We start from the raw sequence: 12,804 nt of genomic DNA, 5'->3' as shown, positions 1-12,804 counted from the left end.
AGACAAATTATCACCCTGACTACCATCTTGCCTTCTTTCCATAATGCATCCTGGTGCCATCTCTTCCGAAGGTAAACGACACACACGAACACGACCATCCACATGATGTAAAAAAAACTTGATCCAGAAGCCCATGCCACCTTCTTCCATTGCTCCATGATCCAGTTCTGATGCTCACATGACAATTGTAGGCACTTTTGGATGTGGACATGGGTCAGCATGGGCACCCTGACTGGTCTGCAGCTATTCATCCCCATACACAACGAACTGCGATGCACTGTGTGTTCTGACATTTGTTTATTGGAGTCAACATTAACGTTTTCAGAAATGTGAAAGTATCTCTTCTATTGGATCGGACAGCACGGGCCAGCCTTCACTCCCCATGTGTATCAGTGAGCTTTGGCCACTCATGACCCTGTCGCCAGTTAGCTGGTTTTCCTTCCTTGGACCACTTTTGGTAGGTCCCGACCACTGCAGACCAGGAACATCCCACAAGAGCTGCAGTTTTGGAGTTGCTCTAACCAAGTAGTCTAGCCATCAATATTTGGCCCTTGCCAGAGTCGCTCAGATCGTTACACTTGCCCTTTTTCTTTGCTTTCATCACATCAACTTCAGTGAAAACATGTTCACTTGCCTAATATATCCCACCCACTTATAGATGCCATTCCTTAGGAAAATATGACAGCTATAGAACCAGTTAAACCACATAAAGGAAGCATGTCAGGAAATCTGGCTTTGTTCACTTCTTAAGCTAAGCCACCAGCCTCCTGCAGAGGTGGACAGCAATGACATCCTACTTCCACTCTACAGATTTTCCTTTAAAGCTCAACATGAGGCAAACAGTTGAATCTGCAGATCAAATACATATATGGGAGTTGTTTTACTTAGGATTTGCATGTCTGTCCATCCAGTCCTGAGAGTTTTGCACCGCTTTGCCACACAGCACAGCCCTGTCTGGTGGGGCAGGAGACCTGATTTTTCTCTGCTGCAGTTGAGGAACACTTACAGATTGTGTCCCTCCCCCACACTTTGATTGGACAGTGAAAGCGAAGCAGCAGACTAATGAGCTCTCTCTCATCCCCCTCTCTCTCTCTCTCTCTCTCCTTCTTCCTCCCTCTCCCCTTCGTCCCCTTCTTCCCCCCATCTCTCCCCCCCTCTCTCTCTCTCCCCCCTCCCTCCCTCCCCCTTCTTCCTCCCCCTTCTTCCTCCCCCCATCTCTCTCCTTCTTCCTCTCTCCCCCCTTCTCTCTCCCACCCCTTCTTCTCTCTCTCCCCTTCTTCCTCTCTCTCCCCCCTTCTTCCTCTCTCTCCCCCTTCTTTCTCTCTCCCCTTCTTTCCCCCCCCCCCCTCTCTCTCTCCCAATTCTCTCTCCCACCCCTTCTCTCTCTGTCCCCTTGTTCCTCTCTCTCTCCCACTTCACCCCCTCTCTCTCCCCCCCCTTCTTCCTCTCACCTTCTCTCTCTCTTTCTCTCTCCCCCTTCTTCCTCTCTCCCCCCATTCTTCCTGTCTCTCTCCCCCTTCTTTCTCTCTCTGCCCCCCTTATTCCTATCTCTCCCCCCTCTGTCTCCCCCCCCCTTCTTCCTCTCTCTCCCCCTCCCCCCCCCCCCCTCTCTCTCTTCCTCTCTCTCCCCTTCTCTCTCCCACCCCTTCTTCTCTCTCCCCCCTTCTTCCTCTCTCTCTCTCCCACTTCCCCCCCTTCTTCCTCTCTCTCCCCTTCTCTCTTTCTCTCTCCCCCCTTCTTCATATCTCTCTCTCCTCCTCCTCTTCTTCCTCTCTCTCCCCCTTTCTTCCCCTCTCTCTCCCTTTCTTCTTCTTTCTCCCCTTTCTTCCTCTCTCTCTTTCTCCCCTTCTTCCTCTCTCTCTTTTTCCCCTTCTTCCTCTCTCTCTCCCATCTTCTCCCTCTCTCCCCTCCCCTCTATCTCCCCTCTTCTCCCTCTCTCTTTCTCCCCTTCTTTCTCTCTATCCCCCCCTCTCCCTCTCTCTCTTTCTCCCCTTCTTCCTCTCCCCTCCCTTCTGCCTCTCTCTCCCCCCCCCCCCCTTATTCCTCTCTCTCCCCTTCTTCCCCTCTCTATCTCTCTCCCCCCTTCTTCCCCCCCTCTCTCTCCCCTTCTTCCTCTCTCTCTCCCCCCTTCCTCTCTCTACCTCCCCCCCCCCTTCTTCCTCTCTCTCTCCCCTTCTTCTCTCTCTCCCCCCTTCTTCTCTCTACCTCCCCTCCCTCCCCCTTCTTCCTCTCTCTCTCCCCTTCTTCTCCTATTGATTACAGAGCTGTATATTTATTTTATATCTGCCTGAAGATCAGCTATAAACACATGTGTTGTTTCTAATGATGGCTTTGATAATGTTTGGCTGGCATACATTGACTCTTTTGCTTTTGTCTTTGCAGGAAGACTGTATATGTAGGTATAAGCTGCTAGTGGAGCTCGTGCAAAAGAAGAAACAAGCAAAAAGCTGAGGCTGGGTGGCTTGGAGAACATGGAACTGCTAACAGGACCTCCTCATCCTCTGCAACAGTCATGTGCCTTAGTATTAAATACATAAATTAAAATGGTTGCCAACTAAAATATTTCATGCATATAAGAATTAAAGTATTTTTTATACCGTAATGTGTTTGTTTTGTAATGGGCACGGTTGTGGTCGCCTGTCAAAACCACCATCTTTCCATATGTGTACAGCAAAAGCACTTTGTCCACATGGCTGGTTTGCTAGCTGTTTATCTGTACATTTATCAGCTTTCCAAAAAAATAACAAGAAAGTAAACATCTGTAGCCTGACAGTGAGACACAAGGTAGTAGATATAAAAAACCCAACCTGAATCTCATATAATCTCAACGTAAGTGAAAACTTTTTCAGTTTTGCTTAGAGTACAGAAAAATTAAAATCCCTTTCCAATTTTTTGGGGTGACAACTGTAACATTTTCACATTCAATACCAGTGACAATCCCACCAGGACGGAGAGGTGCAAAATTCAATTAACAGGCCAAAGATTTTTTTAATGCCCGACTCTGGACACAACAAACAATTACCCTTGCACTGCAATGTTTTTTTTTTATTTTTTTTCAACCAGAGTTGGGCTTTAACATTTTGGCCATTTGTTTGTTGTGTATGCAATGTTTGAGCAAGATAAAACCAAAAATGATCCCATGCTACCTACTGTGATGCAATCCTAAATAAAAATCATGTAAAATAAATAATGTGATAACTAAGTGGCTGCATGCATCTACTTGCATTCCTGCAAATTCTAGAAATCTTTAAAAGTATACAGAATGCCTCGCTACTTTCTTGTCCCTGTGCCTGTGTGTTAAATTTCCATTAAACCAGTTAAAAAGTATAAAATTACCAGATCAATAATACATTTGCCATAAGTAAATGGTTCTGTGCATACTCGTATACATAATCATACATGTGACGCCAAACATGCATTAATGAAAAACTTAAAAAGTCCCAATTGTGCATTCAGAAGGCAAGCAGTTCGGTCTCTTATTATAGATAATGGTTCAGTTACGTCCACATGCAGCCATCAGTTAATCTTCTCAATTTGTGCCATTATTTCAGTTTCCACCTCTTCAGTGATTCACCACCATACAAATATTACCCCCCCCCCCCTTCAGCTGTTGGCCTAATGAAAATGTAGGTCTATCAGTGCGCTTCCCCTTTAAGGGTGTCAATTTCCACTACTCTTCAACTGTTGGTTGCTCTGTTGGGGACAATGGGATGGCACAGAGAAAGAAATTACCTCATTGCATTTTCAAATACAATAAAAACATTTATTAAGATCCAAATAAAACACTCACATATTGCTGTGCTCTCTCCTGGTGCACTACAGTAAGATCACCTCTGCATGCACTGCTTTTGGTACTGTATAGGAAACTTCCTCATCCAGCGTCTCCCAGCTCCGCCTTACACGTGTCGTCACAGAGACACTTGACTTCTTCAGGGGTTCAGAGGAATCCCTGAATAAATGACATGACTCCGTGATGACACCCAAGGTAGAGCCGACTGATGCTGGATGCAATCTTGCATGTTTATCCTTCATAAGCCAATAAACATGAACACGAGGCTGCAAAAGTTATGTTTCCTGAATCTTAAAGGATGGTTTATTATTAGGCAGTGTTACTTGTGTATTTTCAAAGCGGCTGCAGGAGGAACATGGAGAGATCAATTCCTCTATATGCAGCTGCTTCTCCTCCTATCCAGCTTCTTTCTGCTGCTCCCCCCTGTGCTCTCTGCCCCCCCTCTCCGGAGCCCCCCCTGTGTTTGCTCACAGTCCTCCCCTGTGCTCTCTCAAAGTTCCCCCCCCCCCTCGTGCTCTCCAGTGCCCCAACTCAGTGCTCTCTGGCACCCCCTCCCTGTGCGTTATGGTGGACCTCCCTGTGTGCTCCATGATGGCCCCCTCCTGAGCTCTTTCTCAGCCCCCCTTATCCCATGCAGCGCTGCCGGCAGGTGGGGGAAACCCAGCATCGGTGCAGGGGATGCTGTCAGGATGGAGAGTGGTGAGGGGGCCAGTGAATATGTACTCTAGTGGCGCCTTCCTTTTTGAATGGAGTCAGTGATTGGTATGTTTACTATACTTCAGTTTGTGAATGAATGAAAGAACTATTCCTGTCCATTCTGTGCAGCTGAGGCTTCAGAGAAGGAGATTGAAGGCTGTGTCCTCAATTTTCTTTCTTTGTCTCAAAAGTAAAACAGAAGAGGTCAGTTTAGATCCCTGATATTTCAACAAAGCACCTCCCCCCATCCCCACAGGGCTCCAAAATGACATTTAAAAAAATAATTACAATATTGCAAATAAAAAATAGTAAACAGAATTTTAAGGAAATACTGTCACCAGTTGTGGAACTACCAGGGTCACAAAGGTCACACTTGCGCCTGACCCTGGTGTTCTGCCACTGGGCTTGGAGGGAAGGACCACAGCCAGGGGTCAAGAGGGGCCCTTCATGGTTTCTTGCACCGGGGCCCTGAAGGTTCTAGTTACGCCACTGGTTCTCTTCATTTTTGGACCTGTAGCAAAAAATTAAACGTATCATCGTGGATGATGGCAAAATAGACATTGCATTTTGATCCAGCAGTGCCTTGTTCCTGTAAACAGATACACACGTAAGCATGGATCTTCAGTTGGTTCAGCAGGGACAATCAATGTATGGGCAGGGAGGTTGTACAGACATTGATCTACTGATTGAATTCACAGAAGCCAGAATCTGGAGTAGCAGTGCATGGCAACCAATCAGCTTCTGTCCTTCCTTTTCAAAGCTTAACTGAACAAGCTGAAGATAGAAGCTGGTTGGTTGCAATGCACATCTACTCCAGATTCTGTCTGCTCTAGTTTTGATAGCCTAGGAAACTCATGTATTCACCACATTTTAGGACTGGTAATCTGCAATGTATTAAATGTTCATACTTTGGTTTAGATATCCTTTAAGAGCAGCAAAGAGCAATCAGGTCTCCTGCTTTACTAGATGGGACTTTTCGGTGTGGCAGTGCTGTTTAAATCTCAAGACTGGATGGGCAGAAATATAAATCCTTTGGCAGATAAAACCGTTCCCATAGATGCATTTCATCTGTGTGTTTAGCTGGTTGCCTGGAATTCAGCTTTAAGTAACTAGAAAGTGGTGGTTTTGGCATTTTGGCAATGTACGCTTGTGTCCCTTTCCTTGTTATAAGACTGTGATGTAATGAATGGAGCATTGATGGCAGATTGTCCAGGTCAGTATGACAGATGCAGCCTACAATCAGGAATATTTGATTTAGCTGGGAGGTTTCAGCTCGGACTGAATGTCACCCCGTGGGTGTCACAGCAGATGAACCTGTGCAAAGAGCTGTGCCCCTCACTGCCTTCATTTCTGCTGGTATATCCAATTTGCAGTTGGTTTTGTGTGTCCGAACGCAGGGGAAAAAAAACCCCACTATTCCTGCTTACATATGTATCCATTATGGTCAATCGCTCCCAGGCAAACTCAGAATGTCGTTACGCTGCAGGCTACTGGAAGCACCGCAATTTATGTCTCAGCAACACAGCCAGGTGATGTCAGCTATCAAAACCAATCACACCAAGACAGCTTACCTAATTAGCATCCTAATTACTGCGCTGAAGGGCGCCGACCGCTGGCAGACAAACAGTTAACGTGCCGCTAATAACCTCATGCCTATGTATTACTAGAGAAGGCATCCCTTCCTTACTGGAAGTGAAGTCTGGATCTTGTATACAAATTGCCAAACTTTATTCTGGGATGACAGCAGAAACTGCTAACTGCTATTTCCTTGTGGCAGTTTCATTACCGAGTCTGTATCCATAGGGACTTCTTTTTGTTTTTTGTGTGGTTTTCGAAGCATCTAGAGCTCTGGCGACATACATTTAACCATTTTGTGGCCTGAAGTATAACCACACGTGATGGGGCCTATTAGTAAAGCCAATTACTTTTATCCTAAAGCACAAATTTGGTTTAGTTTTGGAGTAAAGGGCCAATACCCCTCTGTTTTTATAATTGTCACCTGTCTTCCTAGTGAGGAGATTCATCCTTTGTTTTTGGTCCCCTTTCTGGTGACCATTATCAATGGGACTGAAAGTGATGGGAAAATCCAAAATATTACACTTGTCTTCAGAACAGGAATAGAGGGAAATTCTTCCAATTAAGGACAGTTATCCCGGTAAAACCTAAAAGAGAGAGTAGAGATTTCCTCTTACATCTTGTTGTGTCTCAGGGACAAAGATTGAAGGGAGCTGCGCACCAGTATCTCATTCTTCCAAAAGTTCTTTATTAAGCCATCAGTAGTACCACCGCATCCATGATGTCCCTGCCCAGTGATCACTGTTCCATGAGCCTAAACAGCTTAATTGCAATGTTCCCTTCAGGATGCCTTAGTATTACCAATGGTTTAATATAGAACTTTTGGTTGAATGAGATACTGGTGAGCAGCTTCTTTCTATTGATATCTTTGAATGGCAAGCAGAAGATGGGCTTTTTGAGCTGGCACTCTGGATGTCTGCAGCAAATGTATGAGGAGCAGTTTTGTTTGGAAGATATAAACTAAAATGTTTTAAATTACATTCAAATGTATTAAAGAAAAAACTTTTTTTTTCATTTTGGAAAGGGAGGTGAAGTAATCAAACCCCTGTAAGCCTTTTAAAGCTTCAACCCTTTGGGCAGCACAGTGGCTAAATGGTTAGCACTTCCGCCTGGCAGTATTAGGGTCGTTGGTTCGAATCCCAGCCACAGCACCACCTGCCTGGAGTTGCATGATCTCCCTGTGCCTGTGTGGGTTTCCTCCGGGTACTCCAGTTTCCTCTCACACTCCAAAGACATGCTGGTAGGTTAATTGGATCCTGTCTAAATTGACCTTAGATTGTACACCCCTTGAGGGTTAGGTGTAGTGGATTGTGATAGACAGTCCACATTTTATTAGGTGATCAGTAAAATGACAATTTTATAGTGTCAGAGCCAGCTAGAACCATCCAGCAAGTGTCAGGGTCAGCAATAACCCCCAGCAAGTGTCAGGGCCAAGAAAGTTAACATCCAGCAAAACCCACAGTATGTTTCAGGGCCATCAAAGACAAACCCCCGAAGTACACCAGCATGTCAGCCAGCAACAAGAAACCCCAGGAAATGTCAGGGTCAGCTGTGATAACACCCAGCATAATAACTCTCAGCAAGATTCAGTACAAGTACTAACCCTGCATAATAATAGCCCCACTCTCCTGTGCTGCCAGTGAACCACAAGGCAACCAAAAACAGATATGATTCATTTAACGCAGCACCCCAGGAGCATAGCATGTGCTTTGTGGGACACTCATGAATGGCACTGCCCAGCAATACACATGTTTCATCATGTGAGGTGGAAATGCACATAACTGGAATGCATAAGTGTAACTGGCCCACAATCCTGATGTAACATGACATACGTGACTCCATAGCAACATCCAGGAAGCGAACCTTTCAGTCTCTCTTTCCAGCTCAAGTTTACCTTGAAAATAAACTTTTTGCAAACAAAACAAACTGCTTGTTGCTGACCACTTCCTCTGAAAATGCTAGTTTTCTGTCTGTTACGCTAATCCACTGGCTTTAATACTTTCAGATTCATGACCCAGGACAAGTAGGCAGGAGGTTCTGATGGAAATACAATTAAAAAAGCCATGAGACTATTGGTGAGCCTAACTGCATTGGAAAGCCATGATCAGTGTGCAAACTAGAGCAGAATGGAAATAAATGTGTTGGACATTAAGGCCCCTTGGATGGCCCTGTGCGTGCAATCTTGTTGTTTAAGAACACCCAGGAGGCACAGGTGCCGCGTCCAGTCCCACACCCCATCAATGCTGTAGCAAGTAGTACTCACGTTGAGGGCCATATGCACTAAGGGTAGATGACCAGAGTGCAGGTATTTTGTATTCTGGCATTTACCCCTAAACACATAGCATCCCAAAACATACCCTTCTGATCGACTTTCAATCGCATACAGTTGCAGTGTAATTTAGCCTGCCATACACTTTGACAGGCAGCAGGGTTGGACACTGCACACGTGCCTCCTGGGTGCACTAACATTCCTGGATTGGATGCACAAGAGCTAGATATCCCGTGTGTAAGGGGCCTAAGTGGTTAATGCAAAGGATAACCTTGCCAGAGGGAAAACATGGAGACTACCATTACTGACCTTCTTCTGACAATGTTCTTTGCCTGGTGGAATGCAGGTAATAGCCCCCGCAGCCTGGTACATGGGTCCTGACAATGGTCTTATCTATCTTTGTCAAAGGCCAGCACTTGTTATGGCTGGACTGTGTGCACTTTCTGGCATTTCACAGACCAGTTTACATGGGAAAATGTTAAACCCTAAACTACTGTATGTTGACTTCTCATTGAGCCTTTATAAATCGGGCATTATAAGGTGTGCATAGTCTAGCTTCTTCTTTTGGACTTTTCAGGTTAGAGACTCAGGACCTTTGTCTTTATGGCACAGTTCAGCTTTCTTGCAGAATTACAAACTTCAAGATCTACTGAATGGAGAGGAGACAACATTGGAGGGGAGTTCTGGGGGATGGAAAAGGGACTGACAGGCGAGTAGTTGTAGGTCGTGGATGAGTTGCTAGGCTACAGCCTTTGAAGATCACTTTCATCATCACCTTCGTGAGGACTCTCACTGCTGATGAAAGTCTATAACAAGAGCCTATTTGAAGTCTCAGAATCTGATCGTGTTCATATATAGCAACCCAGGGGGGACATCCTGCGAGACCTGCAAATTGGAATTCAGGTTCCACGTTTAAGACTTCTAACTGTGCAGTGACATTTTTTTTTTATATACTGGCTCAGCTCTGACCACTGACTGGGCTACAAATATCAGGATCCTAATGGTACAAGTATATCTATATGCAACATCAAGGATGCACTATTTTATTTATTTATTTCAGGTACTTATATAGTGCTATCAATTTACGCAGTGCTTTACATATATATTGTACATTCACATCAGTCCCTAACCCTCAAGGGGTGTACAATCTAAGGTCCCTAACTCATTCATACATACACATACTAGGGCCAATTTAGACAATTAACCTACCAGCATGTCTTTGGAGGTGGGAGGAAACTGGAGTACCCGGAGGAAACCCACACAGGCACAACATGCAAACTCCAGGCAGGTGGTGCCATGGTTGGGATTCAAACCAAGGACCCTAGTACTGCCAGGCCAAAGTGCTAACCATTTAGACACTGTGCTGCCCACTATAGCTGCATTACCAAATATACCTCCATTCTGTACAATGGGACAGCACAATACCAGCATATACTATAGGGGGGTATGCAGTGCTGAATCTTCCCCTGAAATTGTTTTTAAAAACTCAGGAAAAAATGAGTTTAGATTCGCTAGAACCAGGCCTCTCGTCGAAAATAAGCTGGGAATTAATAACCCATTAAATGATAAAATAGAACCATTATTCTGCTTCAATCCAGAGATTTCCCCAACAGTAACCCCATTGAGTGTGCTGACCAGCATCATTCAACCTACTTCCTCTGAGCCAGCTTGGCCTATGACTGAACAGTAAAAGGAGAAGCAGCACGGCAGTGAGCTCATTGTTCTCTGTCACCCTGCTTTCTCCACCTATCAGCATGCTTATTGGTGGCACATGAACTGATTGGCTCATTGTACTGCTTCTCCCTCTCTCAGTCTGAAATCTGCTTAACAGGGACAATAGGAGGCTGATACCAGGTCAAATTCAGGTACTTATACTCCTTACATTTAAAAAATGCATTTTAATAATGTATTAATGGATACAGAGCTGCATTAATTTTTCGTCTTTTACAGTGGATATAAAAAATCTACACACCCCTGTTAAAATGTCAGGTTTCTGTGATGTAAAAAAAATGAGACAAAGATAAATAATTTCAGAACTTTTTCCACCTTTAATGTGACCTATAAACTGTACAACTCAATTGAAAAACAAACTTAAATCTTTTAAGGGGGAAGTAAACATAAAAAAACTAAAATAATGTGGTTGCATAAGTGTGCACACCCTTCTATAACTGGGGATGTAGATGTGTTCAGAATTAAGTAATCACATTCAAACTCATGTTAAATCGGAGTCAGTACACACCTGCCTTCATTTAAAGTGCCCCTGATTAACCCTAAATAATGTTCAGTTGTTCTAGTACGTCTTTCCTGACATTTTCTTAGTCACATCCTACAGCAAAAGCCATGGTCCGCAGAGAGCTTCCAAAGCATCAGAGGGATCTCACTGTTAAAAGGTATCAGTCAGGAGAAGGGTACAAAAGAATTTCCAAGGCATTAGATATTATTTATTTATTTCAGGTACTTATATAGCGCCGTCAATTTACGCAGCGCTTTACATATATATATTGTATATTCACATCAGTCCCTAACCCTCAAGGGGCGTACAATCTAGGGTCCCTAACTCACATTCATACATACACATACTAGGGCCAATTTTAGACAGGATCCAATTCACCTACCAGCATGTCTTTGGAGTGTTGGAGGAAACCGGAGTAAACCCACGCAGGCACAGGGAGAACATGCAAACTCCAGGCAGGTGGTGCCATGGCTGGGATTCCAACCAACGACCCTAGTACTGCCAGGCGGAAGTGCTAACCATTTAGCCACTGTGCTGCCATATACCATGGAACACAGTGAAGACAGTCATCATTAAGTGGAGAAAATATGGCGCAACAGTGACATTACCAAGAACTGGACATCCCTCCAAAATTGATGACAAGACAAGAAGAAAACTGGTTTGGGAGGCTGCCAAGAGGCCTACATCAATATTAAAAGAGCTGCAGGAATATCTGTCAAGTACTGGCTGTGTGGTACATGTGACAACAATCTCCCGTATTCTTCATATGTCTGGGCTCTGGGGTAGAGTGGCAGGATGGAAGCCTTTTATTATGAAGAAAAACATCCAAGCCCGGCTAAATTTTGCAAAAACACATCTGAAGTCTCACAAAAGCATGTGGAAAAATGTGTTATGGTCTGATGAAACCAAGGTTGAACTTTTTTGGTCATAATTCCCAAAGATATTTTTGGCGCAAAACAACACTGCACATCACCAAAAGAACACCATACCCACAGTGAAGCATGGTGGTGGCAGCAGCATGCTATGGGGCTGTTTTTCTTCATCTGGAAATGAGGCCTTAGTCAAGATAGAGGGAATTATGAACAGTTCCAAATACCAGTCAATAATGTCACAAAACCTTCAGACTTCTGCTAGAAAGCCGAGCATGAAGAGGAACTTCATCTTTCAGCATGACAACAACCCAAAGCATACATCCAAATCAAAGGAATGGCTTCACCAGAAGAAGATCAAAGTTTTGGAATGACCCAGCCAGAGCCCAGACCTGAATCCGATCGAAAATCTGTGGGGTAATCTGAAGTGGGCTGTGCATAGGAGATGCCCTCACAATCTGACAGATTTGGAGTGTTTTTGCAAGGAAGAGCCGGCAAATATTGCCAAATCAAGATGTGCAATGCTGATAGACTCGTACCCAAAAACTGTGCTGTAATAAAATCAAAAGGTGCTTCAACAAAGTATTCGTTTAAGGGTGTGCACACTTATGTAACCATATTATTTTAGTTTTTTATTTTTACTTCCCTCCACCTACAGTAAAAGATTTCAGTTTGTTGTTCACCTGAGTTGTACAGTTTAAAGGTTACATTAAAGGTGGAAACATTTCTGAAATGATTTATCTTTGTCTCATTTTTGTACATCACAGAAACCTAAAATTTTAACAGGCTTTTATAGACTTTTTATATCCACTGTATATCTGCATAGAGGTCAGCTTTTAAGGAGAAGTACAGCCAAAATTGGTTTGGCTGTACTTCTCCTGTGGATCACAAAAGTGCAATTCATTCTGCACTCCTGTGATCCATTTTCAGCCAAGAGTGAGCTAAAGTCCCCTGTTGGCTGACATCACTCCAGGCTTGGGAAAGATCGTGACCATATGGTCAGGATGCACCCAGGATCCTGAAGCGCAGCCTCTCAGCGATCCACTAAAAGCCTGAGCCAGCCACTCCCGCCCCCTCTCCTTCCACAGCCCAGTGCTTCATAGTGAGTTGATGGTGACTGACAGTGCTCAGAGCGACAGGGAGAACTGAGCGATCAGCAGTGACTGATTGCTCAGTTCTCACCCTTAGAGCCCACAGGAGATAGATGCAGTATCGGTAAGTATACTTTAAGAAAAAAGTTCCCAAATGTGTCTTTTAAAGCCAATCTGCAGTCTACCTTTCATTTCTTGGGGGGTACTGAAGTGTTAAGCCGGCTATAGATAAGTACAAAACTGAACGTTCTGTTGATCAAAAAATGTATCTAGCTCATACG

General features: G+C 44.3%; 1 protein-coding gene across 1 annotated transcript in view; it reads left to right on the top strand.

Annotated features, from left to right (window-relative positions):
• DNAJC1 (DnaJ heat shock protein family (Hsp40) member C1) overlaps nt 1–2,602 on the top strand; it is a 207,926-nt gene extending 205,324 nt beyond the window's left edge. The window contains exon 12 of the mRNA XM_089693746.1: nt 2,383–2,602. Coding sequence (XP_089549872.1) covers nt 2,383–2,451 — 69 coding nt within the window. The 3' untranslated portion in view covers nt 2,452–2,602. The remainder of the gene's footprint in view (nt 1–2,382) is intronic.
• The last annotated feature ends 10,202 nt before the right edge of the window (nt 2,603–12,804 follow it).

This window comes from Staurois parvus, unplaced genomic scaffold (genome assembly GCF_062004578.1).
Source record: "Staurois parvus isolate SC_StPar_1 unplaced genomic scaffold, SC_StPar_1.0 ptg000636l, whole genome shotgun sequence".
In the NCBI taxonomy this organism is placed as follows: Eukaryota; Metazoa; Chordata; class Amphibia; order Anura; family Ranidae; genus Staurois; species Staurois parvus.
This window is presented reverse-complemented; position numbering and strand designations above follow the sequence as displayed.